At 43.9% G+C, this 27,863-nt stretch overlaps 1 protein-coding gene across 1 annotated transcript in view; it reads right to left on the minus strand.

Annotated features, from left to right (window-relative positions):
* The window catches only part of Rora (RAR related orphan receptor A), a 732,627-nt gene that overhangs the window by 191,974 nt on the left and 512,790 nt on the right, over positions 1-27,863 (minus strand). Inside the window, exon 2 of the mRNA XM_075965361.1 lies at positions 4,332-4,361. Coding sequence (XP_075821476.1) covers positions 4,332-4,361 — 30 coding nt within the window. The remainder of the gene's footprint in view (positions 1-4,331; positions 4,362-27,863) is intronic.

Raw genomic sequence — 27,863 nt, forward strand, 5'->3', positions numbered from 1 at the left:
ATTTTGACTGAGGAGAATCAGAATCTATTTATAAATAATACAGTGCTTTAATAATTTACTTTAGGTGTTAGCCTGTTACAACCAAACATAAAAGGATGTACTAACTTATCTGCTAGCAGCAATTTGTGTTAATACTAAAATATTTCTGAACTCTTTGGATACAATCTTTCTGTTGGCATTGGGACAGGGAAGGTTGTATGAAAAATTGACAAATCAACTTGGTCTATTGCATGTTTTCTTTTCCTTTTAAATTTCTATTTATGTGTATGGTTAGGTTCTCTCTGTGTATATATCTGCCATGCGAATGCAGGTATCGACGAAGTCTCTAAGAGGATGTTGGATCTTCTGAGCTGGAGTTAAAGGTGTGGATACTGGGAATGAGACTTGGGTGATCTCGAAGAGCAGCGCAGCCCTTGACAACTGAGCCATCCCTCTAACTTCCCTTCCCATTGCAGGTTTTTAGCTCCATATTTGGCATTGTACAACATTTTAGTAAAGACAGAATTGTTCAAGCAGAATTAAGCAGATTAAGAAGTCAGAAATGAAAGACCAGTTGTCCTTGACAATTAAAAACCCCAAATAGCAGTTGATTCCAAGAAGAAGAAGAAGAAGAAGAAGGAGGAGGAGGAGGAGGAGGAGGAGGAGGAGGAGGAGGAGGAGGAGGAGGAGGAGGAGGAGGAGGAGAAGAAGAAGAAGAAGAAGAAGAAGAAGAAGAAGAAGAAGAAGAAGAAGAAGAAGAAAAAGAAAAAGAAGAAGAAGGAAGAAGAAAGAAGGAAGATATTATCTACTCAGTATTATTTTATCAGGAAAAGAAACCGGAACACTTCTTCAAAACAAACAAAGAGTAAACATCTTCTTGCAAGTGTCCAGCCAGATATGTGCTGTGTAATTACCATGAAAACGAAATTGAAATTCCGCACCACAGTGTGAAATTGATCTAATGTCCCTATCCCACAAGTAAAGATGCTTTTCCATGTTCCCATTCTACAACCTAATGACAGCATTTCCTATCAACAATTGCAAACCATTACAGACGCAAGAATTTCTCAACCAATTTGGGCATGATGACTTAGCACGAGAAACCCCCAAGCTTTCACTTTTTCCCCTGAGTCAACCAGCCCAACCTTTAGGCATCCTTCAGTGTACGGGAGAACCCGAGTCTCTAAGGCACTTCCTGGAGGCTAGTATTCTCATGTCCTTTCATGAAATTTGTGGTTCGGTTTGCCCCAAACTGTGGTGTGTGTGTGTGTGTGTGTGTGTGTGTGTGTGTGTGTGTGTAGAGCGCAGGCTCACACCTGAGTGTCACAATGATTCAGGTTCACTATATAGTTCTTCCACTTTGGAGTGGTACACACGTGACCTTACACACTGGTCTGATGATACACTTGGCAACTACATATATTAATTTGTAAGTTGAACAATCTCTTTTGGAGGGTAGTTAGAAAGCCCTGATTGAAATCACTAACTCAGGGTGACTTGGATTGTAAACTATCATATAGTCAAGGCTTGGCCAAGGTTTCCAGAACCCTGGCTAAAAATGAAAAACTTGCACCAGTACAGAAATGACTTCATATACTTCACTGGTAGTGAAACTTCTTGAAGAACAGATGTCAAGAGGAGTTAAGAGGAGCTGAAATTTAACAACTTGAGAGAGAGAGAAAGAGAGAGAGAGAGAGAGAGAGAGAGAGAGAGAGAGAGAGAGAGAGAGAGAACCGCAAAGCATTTTAGGACAATTTCTTTCTCAAGGAAAATCCTGACAGAGTCTAAGGAAGAAATCATTTGGGTGATGAGTATTAAAGAAAGAACTGATTGGTTTTCTTTTCCTGCTGTGGGCCCTGTAGAGATGCTAAGACCAGAAACATGAAGGGCTACCTGTCAAGCTGGATGACAAAAGCAATCTAAATTCTGATGGCACAGAGGACTTCCAAACTCAAGCACCTGGAAGAGTGAAATCTCTCCTGACGCTCACAGTCCTGTGTCCACAGCCTGAGTGCTATTCTTTCCAACTTGCCATGGGGATATTTTATTTTGGGGCATCTCCCCCACACAGAAAAGTTAAACATCATCTTAACCTTCCCCAAACATCCTGACATCATCTGACCTGAATCTTTCAGTCAAGGTCACTTAGGAGCTTTGAGTTTTTCTACAGGTACCTCATGCTTAGTAAGCCTTCCAGGGTGTCCAACCTGCAACCCTCAGGACTCATGAAGCCCAGGGCAGCTATAAATGAGGCCCCATGCAAAAACACAAGCTTATTTAAAACAGTTTGATAATAACTCAATTGAATTGTGAGGTTTCCAAGTGTGAACGTGGTGGATGGCAATGTTGTGTAGAGGGGTCAGAAGGCTGGACACCCCAGACTGACTCTCAAGGTTAGAAAGAAACCACTATTCTGGCTGTTACTTTTAAGGTTGACAGAGATGAAATTCTCTAAGCCTTTGAAGAAAGGCCTACCTGGTTAAATCGTCTGTTATTAAAGTATATTTTCCCCTCTCTAGTCACCACTCTTAGGCTATTCCCTAAATCCCTCCATGGATTTCTATATAGGCCCATAAGTTGTTTTCAGTGATGCAACATCTTGAATGTGTTTATTGATGGACTGTCTATACAATACCAACATCTGTGGTCTCTGCCTTCTGTGACGTCATCATTCGAGATAGGCTCTTCATATCTAATAGAGTTGAACTGGGTTTTGTGGTCTGCGTATCTAAGAGCCAATCCACAATGCAACTGTCTGCAGCTAAGTGGCGAGAGGTCCATACCCCAAACCACCATAAACAGTAGGCACAATCAACAGGCCCTGCTTGGGAGCGGCCCAGGACGGAGCTAGCAGAAAGACTGGATTACTTACCACCTCTAGAGTGGGTCCCTCCAGGCCAGGGACGAGCTCATGGGCAAGGCTGTGCAAGGAAGCTCTCTGTACCATGCCTGCCCTGCGGATATACAGAGGACTTCAGTGGCCTGCGCTGTCAATCTCTCAGTCAGCATGAGCTCAATTATGCACCGACAACAGCAAGAACAACAAGAACAACGACAGAACAACCCCCAAAAACTAAGGGTCACAGACTCGCCTGATTGAGGTGGGGGAACAGTGACTGCAACTGTGGAGGTGCCATCCTGACCACACATCACCTAGCTTGGGCTGGACCTTCGGTGGTATTTCAAACAAGCAATCCCATGGAGAGCTATGAGAGCCACGTGGAGGAACTGTAAGACTGGGCCCTAAATGTCAGGCAGCTTCTCATTACAAGATACGTCTTTTATTTTAAAAAATAAACATGATAATTCCTTATTTTTTTCTACAAATACAGAAAGACAGACAGACAAACCCAAGAGCAGATTTTGAGAATCAACTGAGGCACAAGTGAGACTATTTTGATGTTGCATAGATATTGCTTCCCCCCGCCCCATGATTCACATGGAATTAAAAAAAATGTAAAAAGTTGAATGAAGAAAAATGTGGGGATATATCCATGTCATTTCTCTGTTGTGCAAAAAAATAGATCCAATGCTGGCCTTAGGAAGATGCCCGAACACATCTCACAGGTAGCATGTTTCCGTGGTCTAAAATACTCATCAAACTCTAAAGACTCCATTCATTCAAAGCCTAAATAATATGCTGGTCCACTACAGTGAAGGTTGACTGCTTGCATCAGCCATACAATGTTTCATCCTGCAGTTCAAGGCTCAGTCAAACATCACTGCTCCGATTGCAGATCACAGCACCTTCCTCTGTCATGCGTTGGTAAGTTGATGGTGGGATTTGAGTGAGGCAGTTGATGAAGGCGATTGACCCTGAGAAGCGGGATGAATACAGAGGATAGAGCCAGCACACAGTTCCACACCAAGCTATCAATGCCGGTTGCCAGGGCCCCCACGGAGCGTGATATGGTTGTGCAACAGCGCCTCTATCCCCTCAGTATCTCTGCTCCACAGACAGAAGAACAAAACAACCTCACATGTGAGCTAGTGGGAAGGCAAAGGAGAGAGAAGCTTAAAGAAATCAGGGCTTTCTAGAAACTCTTCTAAGAAGGATCCAGAATAAGAGGTGAGCAATAAGTAACTGATCCTCCTGGCTAGGTTTTGTGGTGACTCTAAAGATTTGTGGCTTGGAACACCAGAATTCGCCAGCTTATGCCTGACCTCGCGCTCATCAACACACACTCAGTACGAACAGGTGGAGATGTGCCAAATCCGACCACTACAGGTTGGAAATATGACCACTATTGACCATGAAACATTGGCTTATGCTCGAAGGGCCACAGCAGCCAGACATACGCGAATTCCAACTCTTCAGAAAACTTGGGACAGAAACAAAATGCATTACTTACATGTGTGTGTCTTCTTCGTTACTGAGATCCCTGGAAGAGAAGAGAGAGAGAGAGAAAGGTCAAGAAAGGTCCTGTGAGGATCTCTGGTCATAGGTCATGCAGTGTGTGCTTGAAACATGCCCCCGGCAGCCAGTGACAGAGAGCTGGGCTTGGTCACAGGACATACTCCAAAGCCTTGAATTGTGAGCTCACCCACTCTCTTATCAACTAACTTCATGGCTCATAGCTCAGTCAGCACAGGGCTCCCGAGCTCACCTTGCAAACACAAGAGTTCAACCCCCAGAATCCATGTTAGAAAATAGTTGTGCTGGCGCATGTTTGTAATCCCTTTGCTGAGGAGACAGATGAAGACGCACCACTTTCCCGGAACTTGCTAGCCACCCAGCCTAGCTTAATGGGCGGATTTCAGGTCAATGAGAGACTGTCTACAAAATAAAAGTGGATGGCATCTGAGGAACTCTTCCTGAGGTTGTCCTCTGACTTCCGCACACATTTGCATATACATGGACCTGCACGTACATGGGCACCCCCACTCAGGCATGCGTACACATATGTACACATACATGGCATAGACAGTAGTGAAACGGGATGAAGAACATGAGGAAAAAGCTCATTGCTTCATTATCAATACGGAAGAGGTCATGGGACTAGGCAGGCAGAAGGCACAAGACAGCAATGCCGACCCACTCTGACAAGAGTGAGCTGCACGGTGGAGCGTTTAATTTAGTACAGCCATTGATTCTGAGTTTCCTTTTTAAAGAAAATATTTTTTCCTGCTCACTCAAAGCATAGCTTTTTATGGTAAAGAAAACTACAGCTACACAGACACACATACACACACAGTGTTATTTATGTGTCTGTATTTGTAAATGTTCATCGGAGAATGATAGCTAACTCTCTACAGAGAGCATTGATATGCATGGTGGGAGCATAGAGGATGCATGAGTCAGATCCTTAGATGTTCCCAAGATGATTGACAGGTGACAGGTGACAAGTGGAACTAAGTAGTAGCTGGCAAATTGCACCGGTCAGAGAGAATGGTTATAAGCTTTGACGCAAGTAGTCCGCGCTCAGCTTCAGAGTATCGAAGCTTTAGAACGGTTCTTACGCTTCAGCCTTCTAGGGCGAAAGAGGCTCAAAACAATCAAACTGCTGAAACCATTTAACTTGTGACTAAGAACTTTGTGGTAAACCTTGAGTTTTTTTTTCTTTCAAGTTATTAAGAGAACTATTTAACCCTCCCTTGGAAAGTAAAAGTCGCTGGAAAATTTGGCACCCTGCAGCATTGGATCTATTACTTAACCATGGAACACGTCGTTCAGGGAGGAGATCTGTTATGAAAACCCTTGGTAGACATTAAGGGAAAAAAAGTATCAAAGTTGTGAGCCAAGACCAAAATCACACACTTGCTTCTCCAACGTTTTCCAAAGGCCTTATTAAGGGAAGCTGAAATTACATAGCCCAATTCAAATTTGACCCCCATGCCTTATTGAGGAAAACTAGACTATTGTTTTTCATTGTGTTTACTTTGGCTTTGCAAAGTGAAGCGAGATCCTTCTGCAAAGACCCTCAGAGACTCTCTGAGGGAACTGCAGAAGTGTTTGAGAAGTTTCAGAAGCTTCATTTATCCTAGGAAAGCCCCTTTCCCCCAAAGCAGCCGTGAGTGGCTCTTAAAACCCGAATATGATTTGTGACTCCAGCTCATGACACCAGCACCAATAAATGGGATACATTAATGCCTGTTCAGCGTTACCGGCAAGGCGGGCATCCTTTCCTTAGGAAGCCGTACCTTCTGTAAAATCACTTTGAAGAGAAAGTGCCTAGGCTGTCACTCCTGATTATTCAGCCCCCACGCACAATTGGATTGAACGCAACCCCAAACACACCTATCTATATTCGCTGAGTGTGGAACTCTTTTTCTCCTGACACTCGAAGGCCTGATGAAAATCCCACCGCGTTGGGTTTTCTACTTAAAGTTATTATGCAGCGTGGTGCCGTGTTCTCATCAAATTTTTTCATGATGATTACACTCATAATAGATTCTGAATCTCTTTCCAGGAAAGCTGCCTGATCCGGGAGGTTGCAGTAGCAGGCACGGGGCAGAAGCTTCTCATCTGTCTCTTCAGAGACAGCAAGTCTTCCTCTTCAAAACGGCTCAAACTCTTGGAGTTTTGTGATACAGACTGCCAATAAATAGTCTATATAGGCGAGCAGAGAGCATGCCGATATTGGGGTTGCTAATGGAAGCAGGTGAAATACAGAACGCCAAGTTGAGTTGGAACTTCCACTATTAACCTGTTTCTCTTACATTTACATTTTACTGAACAGTGTGTATTCTATCTGGCAACTCTGGTCTATATAAATATAATCTTAAATTACATTATTCTTTACAGTGAAGATATCCTAGGCAATCAAATGGAGAAGAGCATAAAGCTACACTTCCTCTCAAAAGCAATATTCTTTTAGAAGACTGTGGTCATATTTATAGCACTCTAACTGGGGATAGTACATTGTTGTTGTTGCTTTTACGAAGGAGCAATTTTGAAGACAGAATTCGGTTTCTCTAGAAAAGGCAAGCAAAAGCAACAGTGTAAACTCATGAAAGATAAATCTAAGGGATTAGTTAGAAAATATATAAAACTCCCTTTGTCCTCCTTACTTGGAAAAACAATCAACTTGACCCTGAAGATGGCTTGAACTTGTCCCCCTTCTTTCTCTGTGGGACTTATGATACTTTGTATCTGTGACTCCACAGACACGAGAAAGGTAAAAGAAGATGATCTCTGTATTTCACAGAACCCAAGGACCAGAGAAACGTAATTAGCATAGTTAAAGTTTCTCTGTGGAAGTTAATGCTTGAAGAGAAAGGTGCCCAAGACAAATCTTTCAGACCCTGGTGTAGATAGGACCTCTAGAAAGCATGGCAAGAGGAGGTCTGCTCCCTCAAATACGCCTCTTAGAAGTGAGCTGTGTAAATAATTTAAGCCTATCAGGAGGAGTATTTAAACCCTGTCTCCAGCTTATTTAAACCAAGCCCCAGCTCAGGTTTGGGGGAGAGAGTCAAACACATAAAGAAACTCCAGTCTCAAAAACTGGAACACAAACTTAATCTAGAATATTCTAGAAGAGTAGGACCATTCTGCAGGAACCCTATCTGCACATGCCCCTTCTAGCACTGATTGCGAGCTGAGCTGAGCATCCTGCATTTGTCAATCCCTGCCCCTTTATCAGTCCTTTGGTAGAAAAATCTTTTCTTTATCTTCTTACATTTGCAAAGATTTAAATTTCTTGTCCTCTCTGAACAGAGCTCACCCTCGGTTGACACATAATAGTCATGTAGTGTGAATGCTTTCTATTAGGGAAAGGAGAAAGACCTTGGGGTGGGGGTTCTTATCTAAATCTAGGGTGGGCAGCGGCAGAAGAAAGAATCCTTGGAAGAATTAGACTTCCAAAAGGAAGATCATATTAGTATTAAGAATGCAAAGAATGTATTTTACTTGAGAATAGAAAAGAATAAGTTTCTTCCAACTCGCTCTAATGAGAATTGTATCTGAGCCCACCTGCGTTTCTGACTTTTGACCAAAAGACCTTGGGCAAGTCATTAAACCTCTCTGGACCTGAATTTATCCATTGAGAATACAGATAATCTTTGTAAGACTCAAAGGACTGTTGTGATAATTCAAATAAAAACAAAACCTTGATAAACTGTGGAGTCTGATATTAAATGTTAATTTATTTTGGTAACGAATAAACAAGCACATATTACTTTTTAAATATATACCTGGATGTATGCCTAAGCACCACACACATGTAGTGGTCAAAAAAGGGTGTTAGACTCCCTAGACCTGGATGCTAAATGGCTGTGACCTACCATGCAGGTGCTGGGAATTGCACCAGGGTCCTCTGGAAGAACATTCAATGCTCCTCACCTCACAGCCATCTCTCCAGCTCTACACACAGTACTATTTAATAAAATGGAATTCTCACATGGACTTGACACTGACTCGGGGTCCATGACTTCCATTGTTTGTGCCCAGAAGAAAGCATGAGACAGACACGCAAGCTCCACAAGGCAAAGCGAGCTTTCATGTAGAAATAACCGCCCTGTTGATTCTCAGTGCTGGCCACTTCAAGGAAGCTGCTCACTTACAGCTCAAGGGGTAGGTGGAGAGTGTTGCTCACCTCATGACTGATGGGTGGGTGAAGGGTTTTGCTCACCACATGGCTGGTGGGGTAGGTGAAGGGTGTTGCTCACCTCATGGCTGATGGGTGAGTGAAGGGTGTTGCTCACCTCACCGCTGATGGGGTGGGTGAAGGGTGTTGCTCACCTCACCGCTGATGGGGTAGGTGAAGGGTGTTGTTCACCTCACTTACAGCTATGGGGTAGGTGAAGGGTGTTGCTCACCACCACCAAAGAATGACCAGGGGCCTGGCTGCTGTGAGGGTGACTGAAATAAAGTCAAGGTCATGTCTCAGAGTCTCATAAACAGGTTCCACAGCAGAGCAAAGGTCTCTGCAGAAAGAGAAACTTTAAGGAGGGAAGGGAATAGTGGTGTGAGTCCTCTTCCAGACCCCAAAACTTCACAACCCTGAATCCAGAGTGAGCTGGATGGACAGCCTGGGATAACTGAGCTCAATGGACAGCCTGGGCTAACTGCTCAGTATGTCTGGACTTGGTTTTCTCACATATAAAATACAGTAGATGAACTATCAGATTTTTTTAATTCGCCAGCTTGTTCTTGGATAAACAGCGCCCTGAACCGCCTCTAAATTACCACACCAAAACCATCTCCTCTAAACAGCAGGCTGTCCTGTCAGACCTGTTTCAGCAAATCCAGAGGCATTCATAATCAAAGACAACCCCCTTGAACATTTTCCTTTCTCCTTTAAAAGCCAAAAAGGAAAGAAGGCAGAGCTCACAGGAGGGTACATCAGTGAGAGAGGCACTTCTCATGGGGCATCTTTTAAAGTTATCTAGATTGGCAAAAAGGGATGCCTATGAAGGTCTTAGGTCCTTATATTTCTCCTAGACTCATGTGTCCCACACACGCGTGAGTGCACACAAAATAAACATAAAACTGTTGTCATATTGTAAAGTATTCTAAATTGCTACATGAAAATGCCCCAGGTGTGTGTGTGTGTGTGTGTGTGTGTGTGTGTAAGTTGGATGACACCCAAGGCACCTTCCACTTCCACTTTTCTGCCCCCTGGGCAGGGTCTCTTACTGTCCTTGAACGCAAGCCTAGTGGTTTGGCCTGCTGGCCAGCATGCTCCAAAGAGCCATCTACCTGTTCCTGATACTTCAGTGGTGGAATTACGAGCAAATGTCACCGTGCCTGTTTGTGTGTTTTTTTGTAAAGTGCGGATTCTGGGCGATAGAACTCAAGTTTTCATGCTGCCAGACAAACCCTGTACTGCATGAAATCTTTCCCAAGCCCATGACAATAGTTCAAATTAGAGACTTAAATCCTTAAAACAAAGATGAAAAAAAAATTCCCATCAATACCCCCAAAATCAAAGTACGACTTCCGGTATCATAAGCTTGCCTGACTCAATTTAGCCAGCCACATTTCAAGGTAAATCAAAGGAAATGTCATGAAAATATCACAAATTTGTCACTGTCAGGCTTATCAGTGGAGAAATTTTCAGAGCTCCAAACCCCTGGAGGAAAGTACTTCAGGAATGTAGCCCGATGTTCCCACTCTTGCCCAATCTTAGGCCAATTAACTTTTTTGATGGTCTTCCCAGAGATGGTTGTCTGGGTACAGAGGTGTTTTCCCTGAAAGAGGCAGCATCGCCCCTTCCCCCAACCTCAGCAACACATGGCAAATTCCTAAATGAACATTTTCAGAGGCCTGCCAGATGGGACAAGGGGCCGTGGGGGAACGCTCAGTGGGGACGCTCCACTGTCACCTTGTCAGAATTCAGCCTGTGGCTTTTTTGGTCCTCTTGCAATGATTTACCAACACCAAGTCAGAGGTCTCTACCTCCGTCTGCGTTAAATATCAAAACAAGCAAACACCCTAGAGCAAGCAATGCCTAAATATGGAGTAAAATGATTCTCTTTTCTTACTTCCTTCAACACACCCATATGGATACATTTCAGGTGACTGTGGCAGAGGGAGATAATCAGAGAGAAAATCCAGGATTTAATTAGCCAAAGTCACAACACTGTACTACTTGCACTTTGCACACTGGTGGTTTTAATTAGAAGAAAACGGTCATCCCAGATCCAACAGCATCTGTGGATTGAGCCTCACTTCTTACAAGACACTTGAGGGATATGCTGCATTTGTTGTCAAAATCTTGGGTAAACGACTTAACCTCTCTCAGCCTCTGGGTCCTTAATAAAAAGAGGACAGGGTTGGGGCTGTGGCTCGAACAGCCAGAGCATGTGAGAGGCCCCAGCTTTGATCCTATGAACCGCAGAAGAGGGTGGCGGTAAACGTTGAGTGTTCGGCAACACCAAAAACGGTTTGCCTGGGACATGGTGCATGGGGCCGGTTTTCTGCTAAAGACATTTCTAATTGCGTACATGGTATGAATATATCCTGCACTGAACAGAAGACCATCCCTTGGGCAGATGCAGACATGCCCATCAGAGACCTGCACTTAAGCAGGTGTCTAATCTGGGTAGCCAGTGCCTGAGGTCTCAGACAAATTTCAGCAAACAAAGCTGCGAGCACTTAACTCCTGTGTACTATCAACCCACACAGCGTGGAGGCTGCGGACTCCCCCTTAGTCCTTTGACTTGATCCAGGGAAGGAGGAAGCCAGATGTGAAAGCCACGTTTTACAGGCAGCAAATGAACATTTATTAAGAACTAAGGCGCTCCCTCCCTCTGACTAGCCGACAATTGCTTCACAAAGAAAAAGATCTTATTTTGTGCTCACCCTCAAGCCCTCCTACTCCACCGGGCAGACTGAGCTTGCCGGGTTCTACACAGCCAAGGAGAAAAGCCCACGGATGAGGGAAATCAGGCTATGGCCCAGGAAGAGCCTGGTTAAACAGAAACAAAGTTACAAAACACTGTCCTTGTCTAGGACAGAGGAACTATTAATGCTAATCAGTACATCTTACTGAAAGTGCTCCAAGTAATCTCTAGACTTTGTTTCAGGAATCCTTAATGGACATTAATGCTTAGAGTTCACTCAAAAGAGAAATAAATTACGTGTCAGGGTTGCAGGGACCAAGGGCAACAGGCAGAAGGCATCAAAGCATTTAGCAATGTTACGACAACCAAATTTTTTATAATTGCATAAAAAGCCCTTAAAATCATTTAGAAGTACTAATTATCAACATCAATAATATTTTAACGCGAAGTTTCTTTCATGTTAGGGTAGAGCCCAGGTTAAGCTGTTTTGGTAAGAATATTTCAACTCTTTGACTAACCAAGGTGTTTTCTTAGTCATGAAAACAATTCCACGTTGTGTGAAAAATAGTTGTGGGAATGAGTTCTTTTTTCTGTTTTTTGAATTAAAGTGTGTGTATTTGAGTGAGACACATCTGTCTTTAGTTGTATTTCCAGATTTATGCCTAGAAGCATCTTTTAATTTTAGTCAGGCAGACCAGAGGTATGCCTTCTTTCAAATCTTGCATTTATCTTTAACAAAAAGAGTTCCAAGAACAAAGCAGGTCATATTCCAGGGCACACAGGCCATCAGTCTCTCTGGGAAAGTCATCTGGGTATCTTAGAAATTTCTCTGAGAAATGACTATTGGTTATAAAAAGTCCAAACTGGAGGGGAGGGTTTTCTCTTAATTGTACCAAATGCATGATTAGCATTGGGACACAGTGACAATAATTAGAAGCCTTATTCTTCAGGAAGTATCTACTTTCGTCCAGTTTGTATATGAAAAATAGACCTGTTCAGAAGGTCTTACTCAATTGGTTTGCACTTGACCTCTGAACTTTGGGCAGGGATATGAACTGATAACTTCCAATGCTTCCAATCTCTCTCTCTCTCCCTCTCCCTCTCCCTCTCCCTCTCCCTCTCCCTCTCCCTCTCCCCCCTCCCTCCCTCCCTCTCTCTCTCTCTCTCTCTCTCTCTCTCTCTCTCTCTCTCTCTCTCTCTCTCTCTCTCTGTGTGTGTGTGTATGTGGACATGTGGGAGTCAGAGATCTAATCCTCAGACACTTTATATCTTAGGTTTGAGAGAAAGACTCTCACAGACCTGATCTTCAGCATGTAGGTCAGGTTAGTCGGCCTGTGAGCTGCCAAAAGCTTCTACCAGAGGACCCTTCTGTCTCCAGGGTCCACCTTGCCATTTCTAGGACTATTTCTCACCGTCTTTTAGACTGAACTTGGGTTGTCAGGCTTGGAAGCCAGCGTTTTTACCTGCTGACCTATCTGCCAGCTCTGCACTCGGCTTCCTTCGTGGGCTCTGGGTTCTGGGCATCTGAACTTGGGTTCTCTTCCTTGCCATGCAACTGCTGTCATCTCCCTATCTCCCATGATTGAGAATTTTTATCTTATATATTGCATTTTAATTCAACAGTAGAGCTTATGGTGCTTTTTTTTTTCTGAAAATGCTTTACTTTAGGGACTTCTGGAATCTCTTAAATCTATTTCTCTTTGACACTCAAGGGCAGGCACAGACTTGAACTGTCTGTGGCCTACTCCCTAGAAAGCTATCGTCAGGAGGCTACAGTTTTGATCCCCAAGATCAAGCTATCAGAACTGGTTATATAAGGATAACCTAAAGATTCTGGAGCAGGCCAGATACTACACATCAATATATTATATGGAGAAGCAAGCTAAACTCCAGGTCATGAGGCATGGGCCCTGGTCTGCATACCGCGTCAAGGCAGGTGAAGATGGGAGAAACGTGATCCCTGCACCAGCATCTGCTGCTGATGGTAGGAACTGGAGACCAGGCCATTGCTGGCTATGCCCCAAATTACCTAAAATGGAGAGAATCCGACAAGGTAGAAACAAGGTGAATTGGGTCTAAGTTTGGAGGAAATTATCTCCATGGTCAGAATATATGAGAGTGAAGAGAGCAGGATCCAGGGGGGTAACTGACATCAAAAAAGGAGAGGGCTTCAGTATTCAAGAATATATTGAAAACCAAGGACTGAACACAGACTATTTTTTTAAAAAAGGCCAAAATTAGCTAGCCTAGGGATAGAGAAAGATCATATTTTTAAAAAAACAAACAATCAAACAAAATGAGCAAGCAAACCTACAACTCCCAAACACATAAAAAAGTCAACGCGGTTACTATCTTGAAGAACTTGGAGAAGAAAGATGAAAAAAACAGACCATATAAAAACTTCAATAATTAAATCATAAATTGAATTAAGTCATAAAGCTTGCAGTCTTCACTCTGTTTAATCACAGGATTTTAGGCAGGCTGTTTGGATTGACCATTGCTGGAAAATAATTTAGATAAATAATGGGGGTATTTAACATTAATTTTTAAAAAATTGTTTATGTGTATGTCAGCGTACATGTGCACATGCATGATGGTACTCAGGGAAGCCAGTAAAGTGTATTGAATCCCTGGGAGCTCAGTTGCAGGCATTCGTGAGCTGCCCAATGTGGGTGCTGATAACGGACTTTGGTACTGCATCAAAACCTCAGGTTATATTGGTCATGGTATCTCTTCACAGCAATAGAAAAGTAACTAAGACAACAGCTGGCTCATTTCTCCAGCTCCAAAGTACTTATTTTTCATGAATTTGTATTTGTCAGATTAGATGGGTAAAATCTTTTCCCCATGGGATTCTGAATCAGGAATTCCTAGCTTTGCTAATTGCTTGATTTTGTAATACATCTCCCTGCAACATGCCTCAGTTTCCTTATCCCTAACTGAAGAGGGGAATCAGAGCTTTCTTTCATTCTAAAATTCTGCCACTCCTAGCCAGTCACTATGGCACATGCCAGTAATCTCAGCACTAGGGAGAAAGACAGAAGGACTGCCCCTGATTGGAGGCTACCATAAACTATGTAACAAGGTCTTCTTAAAGAAAAAAAAAAAGACAAGAAACATGAATGTAAAAGAAATGTAGCCATATCGATTAATCTTTGGTTCATGACATACACAAATCTTTTCATCACATCATCATTTAATTTAGTGATACAACAGGAAGTAGCCACATGAATGTCAGCACAGAAGATGACTTAGAGCAAATATGTCTGTCATGGAATACTCTACCATCATGAAACATGAATATCAGAGAAACAAGGGAAGCAGGAAATGCCAAACAATAATCTTTGCCAAAAAAGAACAAGCACATTAAAAGGACCATTTGAAAATATATGCACTAAACTAGCAAGAGTGGAAGGAAACAATGGGCCAATTTTTCATTGTTTTGCCTATATTTTTCAAATTTTCCATAATAAAGCTATATAAATAAGATTTTAATCATCAGAAAGAAGTTAATATGGAAACACCTGTCTCAGAGGGTTCTTAGGAGGATACAATAAAATAACGAGTAGGAACACTTATTCAAAATTGTTTTGTTTTCTTTTGTTTTTATTATTGCAGGTATCTCGTTGTGAGACCCATGAGTTCCCATGGCAACTGCTAATTGCACTCTTGACCTTTCCTAGGTAACTCTCTATGCTGTGAAGAAAAAGGGCTGTGACAGAGCTAGCTACTTTCATGAGGGTCTATTGTATAGATTCTAAATCCATTTGTAATCAGGCCAATAGTTACCCTAACCAGACTTTCCATGTAAAAAATGAGCTCTGCTTTAACTCCTTATGTTTTATGCGGTGCTCTGGAGTGAAGGTAGCAGAGACCTAGACCATGAAGTCAGATAGCTCTTGACTCCTGGGAATGGAAGCATCCTATCTATCAGACTGAAGTCTCCTAACAACACAGAGATAACCTGCAATATTTCAGCTCACCACACACCAGGTCTCTAGAGATGGACAGGACAGGAAAGCCCATTTGTGGATGGCGCAGATTTCAAAGGAAAAACACAGTGATAATCACAAGGCCTTCCTGAGGGGCCTTGAAAAGAAACAAGGGAGAGGAAGAGAGCAGCTTTCAGTTCAGGCAGGATGTACTCAAGTTCTGAATGAAACATTGTAATGACCATGATTGGCTTTAGCCAGGTGGGGTGGGGCCGGGGAGGACACAGTGTGCCAAAATCTTACTAAAAGCTGATTGGATATTGATATATGATAGTTCACCTACTGTTGACTTGTTGACATTTGTGTGCATGCCTCTCTCTCTCTCTCTCTCTCTCTCTCTCTCTCTCTCTCTCTCTCTCTCTCTCTCTCTGTGCGTGTGGTGTGTGTGTAGGAAAGTTACACAATGCCAGGCATCCTGCTTTATTATTTTCTACCTCATCTTGTGAGACAAGGTCTCATTGAATCTCAAGTTCACTGATGGGTACACTATCTAGAGAACAATGCCCCCTGAGATCCTCCTGTCTGTGCCTCCCCAGACCTAGAATTATAAATGTGTACTATCACACCTGGTTTGTAGGTTTTGGGAATCTCAGACTTGAGTCTGAGAAAATAGTTTACTCACTCAGCTTCTGACATTCTTTTCAATAAGGTCTCATTTAGCCCATACTTGTCTCAAACTTGCGACACAGCCAAGGATGACCTTGAACTTCTGATTCTCCTGTTTCTACTTAAGCGCAGGGATTATGGGTGTGTGCCACCACCCCTGAGGACTGAAGTCAGGGATTTGTGCTAGCAAGAAAGTACTCTACCAATTCAGCTATATTTCTAGCTCCTGAAATTTTCATAATAGAAAAATAATTTTAGCTAGAAAGAATTGCCCAGAAAATTGAGAAGTTGAGTCTCCCTCATAAGAATTGAGTGATTCCTCCCTGGGTCATGAATGCAGGAGTGGAATTTGCTCAGCAACTGAAGGAGGTGTTACTAGAACAGGTTTCAATACCTTAGGAAGGAGTTACAGACACACCCTGCACATAATATTCATTGAAGGGCATAAGAGTTGGCTCAGCTTATAAAGGTAGATGAAGCAAAGCTCAAGACCAGAGTTCAATCCCCAGGAGGCATTTGGTGGAAGGTAATAATAACCAACTCTAGTTGTACACTGATCTCTGCACATGTGCCATGACGTATGTGTACACATGTGCACGCATACACATAAAATTTTAAAAAAATGTTCATTTAGTTTTATTTATGAAAAATACTTAATATCTTCATTTCCTGATGTGGTATTCCCCTCTGTATGCTGTAATTACCATTAATGAATAAAGAAACTGCTTTAAACCTATAGAAGGGCAGAACTTAGCTAGATGGGGAAAACTAAACTGAATGCTGGAAAAAGGAAGACAGAGTTAGGGGAGAAGCTATGGAACCACAGGCAGAGACAGATGCACTGAAATTTTGCTGGTAGGCCATGACCTTATGGTAATGCACAGATTAATGGAGATTGGTTAAATTAATATGTGAGAGTTAACACATAAGAAGCTAGAGCTATTGGGCCAAGCAGTGATTTAAATAATAAGGTTTCTGTGTGATTATTTCAGGAGCGGGGCAGCTGGGAAACGAACAAACAAGCAGGCTCCTACAACAATTTCCCCTCCTTTAAATTCTTATTTGCAATGACGTCTCAATCTTTTTAATCACGACTTTTTCAACTAGGATCAGTTTTAGGAACATAGCTTGATTTGTCCTGGAATTTGTTATGTCCCAGTGAAAGAAGCATAAAACCACAAGGGGGGGGGACTCCAAAAAAAAACCCAAAATGAGAAAGTGTGTCCCTGTCACTCGGGGATGCGTGACCACAGTGTCCCCCCCCACACCCCGCAAACATCTTGATTTTCCTACTTGTATTTCAAAGCTGCTAACACATGACCTAAGAACTCCCAATAATCTTTAAGTGATGACGCTGATTCTGTCCCTCTTGACACAGATGAAACCCATGCCTCAGTTTCCACGGTAACAACCCAGAAAACAAATCATCCCGGAGACCAGAACTAGTAAAGCTGGAAGGCTTCGAACCCAGACACATGGAACATTCCAGCTAAGTCAGCTTCCTTCCCGCTTTGAATGTTTCCCTTCATGGTCACATGCTACCTCATGTTCCAAAGGCTGCCCTAAACACAGCTTTAAAAGCGACAGGAACGGAGCAGGCAAACCTTCAGGACTTTATCTGCAGTAATGAAAGTGCATGTGAGACTCAGCCAGAAGCCTCAATCACAGAGCCAGCCGGCCTCAGAGAGCAGGTGTGTCACCAGGCATAGCTTCTGCGACCACTGGGCTATGGATGAGCTGCAGAACCGCAAAGAATTTCTCCATCACTCTGCACTGATAGAAGTCTGATTATTATTATGTACAACGCCAAGTCTCCAAGCCTTACTGTAAGGCATCATTTTATAATAGTTTTATAATGACAGTAAGACATAAGACAGGTGGGATTGTCAGCTTTGGTAGAATGCCACGTTTTCTCGTGGCAACATTGTAAGGACAAGCCTCCTTCATCTAATGGGAACAATTCTAGCCTGGCCTCCAGATACAAGTGAAGAGCAAAGCGCAACAGTGAAGGAGCATGCACGGGTGGGTCTTGTTGGGAGCATGCTGGGCCTCCCAACATTTGATTCATTGACCAGAGTTCTACTTTCTTTCTGCTTAGGAAAAAAGGACATTCCAGAGAAATTAAGTTAACTATTAGCCAAATCCCCACAAGCTGCTGGCTTGGATTATATAACAGCTCTGTAATTCCAGCAGCTAAGAATGGGAAGCCAGCATTTTCTCATTTTCTCAGATTTCTCTCTTTCCCTCCCTCCCTCTCTCTCTCTTTCTCCCTCCCTCCCCTTCTCCTTCTTTCTCATCCCCCTCTATTTCTCTCTTCCTCCCTCCCCCTCTCTCTACCTCTTTCTCCTCTCTCTCTCTCTCTCTCTTTCTTTCTTTCTTTCTTTCTTTCTTTCTTTCTTTCTTTCTTTCTTTCTTTTCTCCCTTCCTCTCCCTCCCTCCCTTCCCCCCTCTCTCTGTGTGTTCATACACATGTGTATATGTTCTGGTGTGTACACATATGTGCATATGACTGTCTTCCAGTGTCATTCCTTAGGCGATGTCTGCCTTTTAAATTTTATTTATTTGTTGTGTGTGCATGAGCATGTGCGTGTACTCACACATGTAAGTTCCATCGTGTGTATGCATGTAAGCGAGAGAATAGCTTGCAGGGATTAGTTCTCTCTTTCCACTATGTGGGTCCCTAGGGTTGAACTCAGGTTATCAGGGAAGCATCCTTATTCACTCAGTCACCCCACTGGCCTTGCTTGGCTTTGAAGAAGAGTCTTCCACAGGATGGGAGTTAGTCCAGGAAGCTAGCCAGCTGGCCAGTGAATTTAGGGGTCCTCCTGTGTCTGCCTCCCCAGCACTGGGATTACAAGCCTGTGACACTGCACCAGGCTTCTTTATGTGGGTGCTGGCAATCAAACTCAAGTCTGCATGCTTCCACTTTAGGGACTGGGGCATCCTCAAGCCAGTTTTCCTAGATTCCTTTCAGTTTTCCTGTCCTTCCACCCTGTCTGCCCTTCTCCCAGTCCCAGCTCCCTCTGCCTTAAGCAGTCTAATGGGCTCTTACCCCTGGGCTTTTCTAGAACTGTGAGGAGCATCTGCTTATACTACATCACAGCCTGATTTCACAAAACACCTGGTTTCTGTGTTTCTCTCATTTGAAGCCATAGACCATTCTCAGAGCCCAAACTCTAGAAGGTGCATTGACCATCATCAAGGCACCAGACTGTTGCTCCAAGACCACCACATACATTTCTGCTGCAGAAGAAAACACTGAGGGGAAATGAGGGCAAAGGTGAGACCTGCCTTCCCTAAAATGGAGAGGTCAGAGAGGTCACGTCACTCCCCAGGGACTGAATCTGGATTCCTTGGGTTCCAAGTTGAATCGATGTGACATGAGACAGCTCTCTCTTTAATCTGAGACCATAGGTACATATGGCTTGTTTCTGGGGTGGGGGACTGGCACAGGAAAATGGTTCCTGGGGCTTAAAGAGGATTTATACCAGTAGAAAAGTGGGGATCTCCCAGTTTCTAGGGTGGCTGAAACTTGGGAGCAGCTGCCAGGCTAAAAAGGCAGAAGACTTCCTCTCCAGGGAATTAACAGTGATATGTACTGGCATGATGCTTTCTACAGCATTTTGCATTAGGAATTATGCCTCTGCTTTATAGTGAATCAGAAACACAGACATGCCTTTAATCCCAACACTAGGGAGGCAGAAGCAGGCAGATCCCTGTGAATTCAAAGCCAGCCTGGTCTACAGAGCTAGTTCCAGAACAGCTAGGGCTGTTACACAAAAAAACCCTGTCTCTAAAAACCAAAAGGAAAAAAGAGAAAGCAAGCAAGAAAGTAAGCAAGCAACCAACACAGACAGAGTTAGACACCTCAAAGCATTGTTTCAAAACCCGTAGTCTGTGGTTTCCAGCTTCCATACTTCCTACCCATGGCATGGATGTAGCCTCCTGTCCTCACCTCTGCGTACCATGGGAAATCTGAACGTGACCTTCTTATTACCAAATACTTTTAGATTTCTTGAGATTAGATCTTGCTCTGTTGTCATGGATGTCCTGGAAATGTCATTCAGACCAGGCTGTCCTGGAATTTAGGATGTTCCTCCTGCCTCGGCCTCCCCAGTGCTGGTATTATAGGAATATGCCACCATCCTTGACTGTATTCCTTTCTAAGGATTCTTTACAGAGTGGATATTGGAAGTGAACCGAGGGCTGTGGAGATGGCTTAGTTGGTGAAGTCCTAGTCATGCAAGCATGAGGACCTGAGTTTGATCCCTAGCACCCACACCAAGAAGCCAGCCATGGTGGTGCACACTTGTCAGTCTCAGCACCGGGCATCCAGAGACAGGATGATCCCTGAGACTCACCAGCTACGTACAGCCTAGCTGAATCAGTGTGAGCTCCAGGATTCACAAAATGCTCTGTCTTAAAAAATCAGGTGGAGAGTAATTGAGCAAAACACTTGATGCTCACTTTTGACCTCCAGAAGCATGTGTACCCAAGGCTCCTGTGCATGTATGTGCACATCCATGAACACATACACAAACATTCACACAGTGAGGAACTCTGCTGTTCTTATTGCTTCAACCGACAGACCTGTCTGTACTTTCCCTTCTGGGAAATCCGATTCACTCACAACACATTTTCCCATCTGGATAAAACAGGGGTGCTCTTGAGTCCCTGAAATCAGGCCCACTGCACAGCAGAATCTGTGCAAGCATGACCCTGGAGAGAGATCCACATCTAATTTTTTTATACTCTCCTCAAATTTTTTAAGTTATTTTTGTTATTTCAAACTCCAGCTCTTTATAATAAATTTATAGGGTGCCTGGGGGAAACTCCATTCATATTCCATGGTATCTCATTCACAGCTCCTCCAGGATAGAAACATGGAGCTTACCCTGCCATCCGCTGGCAACGCTCCTACTTGTGAAGTTGCTGTACAGTAATGACAAATAAATTCCCGTGGGGGCACCCCAAATTCGGGGAGATAGATCTGTGGAGTAAGATGTGGGGTACTTCATTGCAGTAGAAACACCTGGGTATCATTTAAAGAGCCCAGTGCTGCCCTCACCAACTGGTGACACCTTGCATTGTAGAAACAGTCATTAAGCATGTTCAAGTGATGTCTAAAAAAAAAGCAAATTACTTTTTATTTGTGTGTGTGTGTGTGTGTGTGTGTGTACAGCTATCTGAGAAAGCAGAAGAGGGTGTTGCATCCTCTGGAGCTGGTGTTATATGTGGTTATGAGCAGTTGTGAGTGTTTGTGAGCTGTCTGATATGGTGGTGGCTTGAAGCTGAACTCCAGTCCTCTGTAAGAGCAGCAAGTGCTGTTAACCCCTGGGACATCTCTTCGGTCCTTCAAGTGATTATTGCACACACCATGCTTAAACCCTGCACCAGGCATTCTTTCCTCTTTCTTCCTAGAGCATCTGTGCAATCCAGCAAGCTTCAGGAAGGGAGGCTATGTGGGATCCCTTGCCTAGCATGCAGACAGAGGGGAGTCATCTTGTTAGTCCAACCCTCCATCCTTTTGACTCCCCTCTGCCATAATCACCGCTACTCTGAGGGATCTTATAGAGCATCCTTCCAGCAGTGACTTGGCTACTTAAAGGGGAAGTGAAACTGGGGGAAGAGCAGGGAGGTGGCCTCTGAGACTAACCACACCTCAAATCCATGGCCTCTTTAGAGCAGAGGTAAGATGAGCATGTTTCAAAGAGCACTTGCCTTTCTCCCTGACGGAACACAAAGTTTAACTCACTCCTCGAGGTCTTGGGGACTGAGTGTAACTTTCATCCAGTTCTAGTGTGTGTGAGAGAAGAGACATTTCAGTCCACAGAGCAAGGAAAAAGTTAAGGCTTTTCACTGTGGTGTCCTGGTAAATGCTCCTTCACCGTGAAGCTGTATCTGAAGCAGCAAGGAACCCACTCGAAGAAGAAAAGCACCTGGCCTCTCAGTCAGGGCAGTTTCCGCAAATATTCTATGTCTGTAGGGATTGCTGATTTTTTCTAGTGGTCTCCTGTTTCTTCTGCCAAGGATTCTCTTCATATCTGTTTTTTCCTTTTTTCTTGACTGGGCTAATTCTCATGGATCCCTCAGGATTCGGTATAAGGCTTTGTCCGCGTCTTTACACCCAGGGCATGTTATTCGTCTTACCCACATGTTGTCTGCCCACATGCTGACTTGATGTGTTCTGTTGTGCAGCTTAGACACAGTCTGAGAGCATCAGTGAATGGATGGAAGGACCGTGTTTCATCCCCTAATCCCTGTGGCCTGCTGCAGGCCCACATCCTCCCATGGGAAAGAGGTAACTTTTCTAAACCATGGTACACCCTTTGTATCCACTCCCACCCTCACCATTTTCTCTTCTAGAGGTTATAGAATGCCACTCTTCCTAGTTAAGTACAGGGACCACATCTTTTATCTCTGGATCCTAAGTCCCAGTGCCCAGCATATAGTAACTGATTGGAAAACAGTTCATGAATATTTGTTGGATGAATCAAAAGTGCCTTCAAAGGCTGGAGAGGTGACTCAGGCATTCAGGTGCTTGCTGAGCAAACCTGTTGACTTGAGTTCAAAACCCAGGACCCATGCAAAGGTGGAAGGAGAGCACCAACTTCATAAATGTTTATTCTGACCCTTGCAAAGCACACACAAACACAGACACAGACACAGACACAGACACACACACACACACACACACACACAGAGAGAGAGAGAGAGAGAGAGAGAGAGAGAGAGAGAGAGAGAGAGAGAGAGAAGAAAAAATTTAAAGTGTTTTCAATAAGCATTTCTTGAAAAGAAGCCTGTCTTCTCAGCCTAAATGCTGTATGGTCAGTCTGACATGAGGCATGAGCAAGAACTGATCTGAACTGGTGGGGACTGAAGAATTGATCAGGACAAGTTTCACTAAGCGTGACTATATCTCACAGAGGCCCACAGAGAAACCTCTACCTGAGACCCAGTCTTTTAAATGTTTGAGGAAAGCGGGTAAAACGTTGAGAACTTTCTAGTGTGCTTCCCCTCCATCCCTTGAAGGTAAAGAGGTTGCACACTCATTACCCATTTCCTCACTCACTCCGGCAGCCCGCCTCTCTGTCACATGCTCTCTGTGGTTGCTTGACCCTGGCTCAGCACACAGCTTCCCTTTGGTACTGTCCTTGTACACTCAGGCCACTTTGATAGGTGCCCCATCCTTCTGTGCGGCTGATGTGCTCAGTGCTGACCTCCGGGTCTGACAGGAAGACTGATGAGGCCGCCCTGGGAAGGGCTTTGAGGTCACCAACCAATGTGCTATCAGTTCCCAACACTTTGAAGGCCAGGGGACTCTCTTGGATGACGCCAGCTGCACAGAAAGGTCATATCTGTGTTTTCTAGATCACTCCCGAGAAGCATTAAGTGGTCAAGTCCTGTGCAGGCTGGTCTCAGGAAAGCATCTTCAAAGACTGACGAGGGTAAGGGACAGGGATTGTGAACCGCGACATAGGGTTCCAGCCTAGACCATCAGAGACAACCAATATTCTGCTGAAACAACACTTACCAGCTATGGCTCACTGGACAAGGCCCTTCTGGTCTCAAATCCTCAAGCAGCTGTAATACTAAGGGTGCCCTCCTTATAAAGATGTGACCTGGATTCAGTGATCTTATGCACAGAAGCCACTCAACAAGGATCAGGAAGGGAAAAACTGAATATGTACATAAATTCAGAAAAAAATAGATTACGTATAGGGTAGCATTACTGTTAACTGTCTTTATCGAGAATTTATTCAGATTAACTAACAATTCGTGTACAGGTGTGACTGTTACACATGTACTAAGGTCCGAAAGCATGTTAGTTCCTTAGATGATTGAAATGAAACTTTCCTATGATGCTGTATTTAAGAGTTCTATTTTCCTTTTGAGATGACGGGGGTGGGGGGTGGGGGTGGGGGTGGGGTGATCTTATGTGTCTTTAACTAGCCTCAAACTGTACTGGTTAGTTTTGTCAACTCGACGTAAGCTAGAGTCATCTAGGAATAGGGAACCTCAATTGAGAAAATACCCCATCAGTTTGCCTGTGGGGACATTTTCTTGGTTGATGATTGATGTGGAAGAGCCCAGCCTATTGTGGACAATTCTACCCCTGGGCAGGTGGTCTTGGGGTATATAAGACAGGAGGCTGAGTGAGCAATGGGTAACAAGTCAAACACATCACCTCAACCCTCCGTGGTTTCTTGTTTAGCTCCTGCCTCCAGGTTCCTGCTCTGACCTCCGTCAGTGACGGAGTGTGACTAGAGAGTGGCAAGCTGAAATAAACCCTTTCCCCCTCCAAGTTGCTTTTGGACATGGTGTTTACAAAAGCAATAGAAAGCAAACTAAGAACATGAGCTTGAACTTCTGATCCTCCTCCTACGAGCTTGGGGGTATAGCCACCAAACACCACGCCCTCTTATTGTGGTTCTTTCGTTTCTTTTATTTTGAGACAGGGTCTCACTATGCAGATCCAAATGGCCTCAAACTCATAAAAATCCATTTTCTTCTGCATTCTGAGTGCTGGAATTAAAGGCATGAGCCACCATGTCCAGCTCCCTGATCCGTTTATAGAGTGCTGGGGCTGGAACTCAGGGCCTTGCGCTTACTAGACAAGCACTCTATCCACTGAGCAATATCACCAGCTCCTGATATTCACTCTTGGAGGCCAACCTGAACTCAGTCTGCTTGGAAAGAAGCCCTCTACTTCCATGGCCACCTTGTTTGGAGCAAGCCCTTTCCTCTCTCCACACTCCACAGAATATCTGTGGCAGTACTGTGGAATATTCCAACACGTCCGCTTGACCTCTATCCATAAACAGCTTTCCTCACAAAGAGATGTTCCGAGTTTAGGAGCCTTGCTATTTTCAACAAAGAATTAATTGCAAAGTAATTAAGTTTAGAGCAGGGGAATAGATGAACCCTGTCTATCATAAAGGGACAGTGTGGATGGTGACATAATGAAGTGATGCTTTAGATTAACACACACACACACACACACACACACACACAAGCTCTTTTCTAAAGTGCACAAAGAAACCTCCCATCACTTATATTGACAAGATAAATCTAAGCTGCTTAAAGAGGCCCTTAATTGTTCTCTCATTAAGTTGCAGGGTTAAGGACTTAAGGACTTTACCCTTGACGCCCATGGAGGCGATGTTAGCTTTTCACCTTGGGAAGTTCCTCGAAGGACCTAACCCCACTGACAAATACAGAACCGAGGCATTCTGGCCATATTCTCTACTTTCTTCTACGCCTACAGAACAGACGAAGGGCGCCAAGCGGATGCCTGAGTCCCTCCCTTTGCCTCAGAGAAGCAGGATTCACGATTAATCAGCGCCGGCAGTGGGTCACGCGAGTGTGGCTGAGTCGGTGACAGTGGCGAGCAGGTTTTACCACTGGAGCTTGGAGGCTTAATCTGCTTATTGGTGATTAGAGGGATGCCGCCCTACCATTTTCTCCAACTGAGGAGTTGGCCGCTCTTATCACGTTAGTTATCTTTTCTGATGGTGGCCCTGGGGAAGGCGCAGGAGAAGTCTGTGGGGCAAGATGCTCTCACCAGCCCTGCATTCTGATTAATGCAACACATTGCCAAACCACCCTGTGTTTGTGCTAGAAACACAGTACTTGGTTTTATATAAAAAAAATGAGCTCTTAAAGGGATTTAAAAAAGAAATAAAGGACAAAGGAAAGAAGAGAGCAAAGAAAAAAATGAAAAGATCAAGATGAAATGTATAAAAATAATAATTTTTAGATTCATTGGTATAGTTTTCCATTTGTATAATAATAATATAATATAATATAATAAAATAACCTTGATTTTGAAAACTGAAGTTGCCCTTAGAGAAACATCAATTCTAGTAAGTGTGTTCAAAGCTCTTCCTGCCCTCAAAGAGTTTTACTTTGGATTCTAGGCAACATAGCTATGTGATGAAAACCATGGCTCCAAGTTCATCTGGGCAAAGGGTAACATCTGGGTGTTTTTAGAAGCTGTTTACATGCTTCCTTCCCTCTGATGTCTCTTCAAGCTTTCAGCCTGGAGGTGAGTTGTGGGAGGGGCTTTTGCTGTGTGTGGTTGCAGAGAGAGAGAGAGAGGATGTTCCTGCCCTGTCTTTCCATCACGCCCATCACTACCCACAAACAGGCTTGTCACACCACCTAGGTGGCTCCCTGAAGATGCTGGAGGCACGCTCTTACAGGGTGGAGACAAGAGGCTGAGATACAAGAGAAAAAGAATCATAACAAGCATTGGGCCTCTCCCCTGCTGTTTCAATGTCTCAGAAGCAGTGTCTTCCCTTCAAACAAGAACTTGCAACAGTTGACTAAGAACTCATGGTCATCCATGCTTTTAATCTATCATCTAGTCAGAAGGTCCCTAAGCCAAGGCTGTTAGAGACCAGCACCGGAGGCCCTCTGGGCCAACCGTTCAGTTCTACACCGTGGCTGCCCTTGGGTGTAGCACAATGGTGGCTTGCGATCTTTCCTGTCAGCATCCTGGACTCACTCCGGATGCTGAAGGAGTATGTGTGTGAAATCACGTTGCTTTCATACTGACCCACATGGCGTCTTCCTGGGAGTGAGTTTAATGGGTCATAATTTGATTCTTGGGCATCTCCTGGTGACTTCGGGAGGCTGGCAAAACTCGTTGGGAACCCATGGAAGTAGAGCTGAATTTTCTTCCTAAAGCTCTGGATAATGGCTCACTCTGAGTTCTCAAGGGTTCAGCGAGATAGCTCAGTGGGTGAACGCTCTGGCCTCCAAGCAGGAGATCAATGCAATGACTGAAATCTACATGGTGGCAGGGGAGAATCAATCCCTCCAATTTGTCCTCTGACCTCCACAAGTGGGCTGTTGTGTGTACACTCCCCAACACCACAAGCACACACACACACACACACACACACACACACACACACACACACCACACACACACACTAAAAGAATGTGTAAATTCTCAGGATTTTTTAGTTTTCTTTCCTCATTCTTATTATAATATTTACGTGTCTCTCTCCTAAAGAAAGAGATTTGAGAAAGGACAGATAGTTCCCCATCTATGTGTGGTGACAACAACTCAGATGTCCTCATGTCCTGGTATCAAATGACACACAGGGCATGCCAGTTGGTTTTATCTGAAGACTAATGCTGTTTCAAACCCCCAAAATGGAATTTTGACACGAAGTGGAAAATGAGGCAAAGTTAAACATAATGCTGGTTTGAGTTTTTCTGAAATTTCTGTGGACTGGAGTTTGGATTTAAAATTTTCCACTCATAACTTACATTATCAATTTGTAAAAATATGGCCACAAGTATGTTGGGAAGGACGACCCTGTGACTTCTGAATAGTTACTTAACTACAGTGTGATTTAATCAAAGGATCCAACAACCACAGGGGCAAAAGGCCACAGAAGGAACAGACTTAGCCACGCAGCGCTGTCTTTAGCCTACAATCACCACATACGCGAGTCAAGGGCATTTGTTGAAATCACAGAGCAGGAGGTATTTCCTTTGGTAACTAAGTCCTTACAGAACAAGCTTCCGGAGCTATGCTTCAAACCAGAATTTCACTCTAGTCTCCTTTACTAATCCACAAGTTCCTCCCTTGAAAAACACGTCTTTGTTTTGTTTTCAGAAGGTGCTACTGCATAGCCCTGATTGACCTGGAGCTCACTGCTTAGACCAGACTGGCTTCAGATTCACAGAGATTCACCTACCTCTACCTCTTGAGTGCTGGAATCAAAGGTATGTACTGACATACCTTGCCCTTTAAAAACTCTTAAAAAACAAAATTCAAGAGTGATGGCTCCGTGGGTAGGGGCCCTGCTATACAGGCATGAGGACCTGAGTTCAGATCCCCAGTACCCATGTCATAAAAAGCTGGCGTGGCCATGTGAGTCTGTAAGGGGAGGTAGAGAGGCCATCTTTAGAGCTAACTGGCTAGTTAGTCTAGCCAATTGGTGAGCTCTAGGTTCAATATGAAAACCTGTATCAATATAGAATGATAGAGGAGGAGGATTAGCATCCACCCCTAGCCTCACACACACACACACACACACA

This window comes from Microtus pennsylvanicus, chromosome 3 (assembly GCF_037038515.1).
Source record: "Microtus pennsylvanicus isolate mMicPen1 chromosome 3, mMicPen1.hap1, whole genome shotgun sequence".
NCBI lineage: Eukaryota > Metazoa > Chordata > Mammalia > Rodentia > Cricetidae > Microtus > Microtus pennsylvanicus.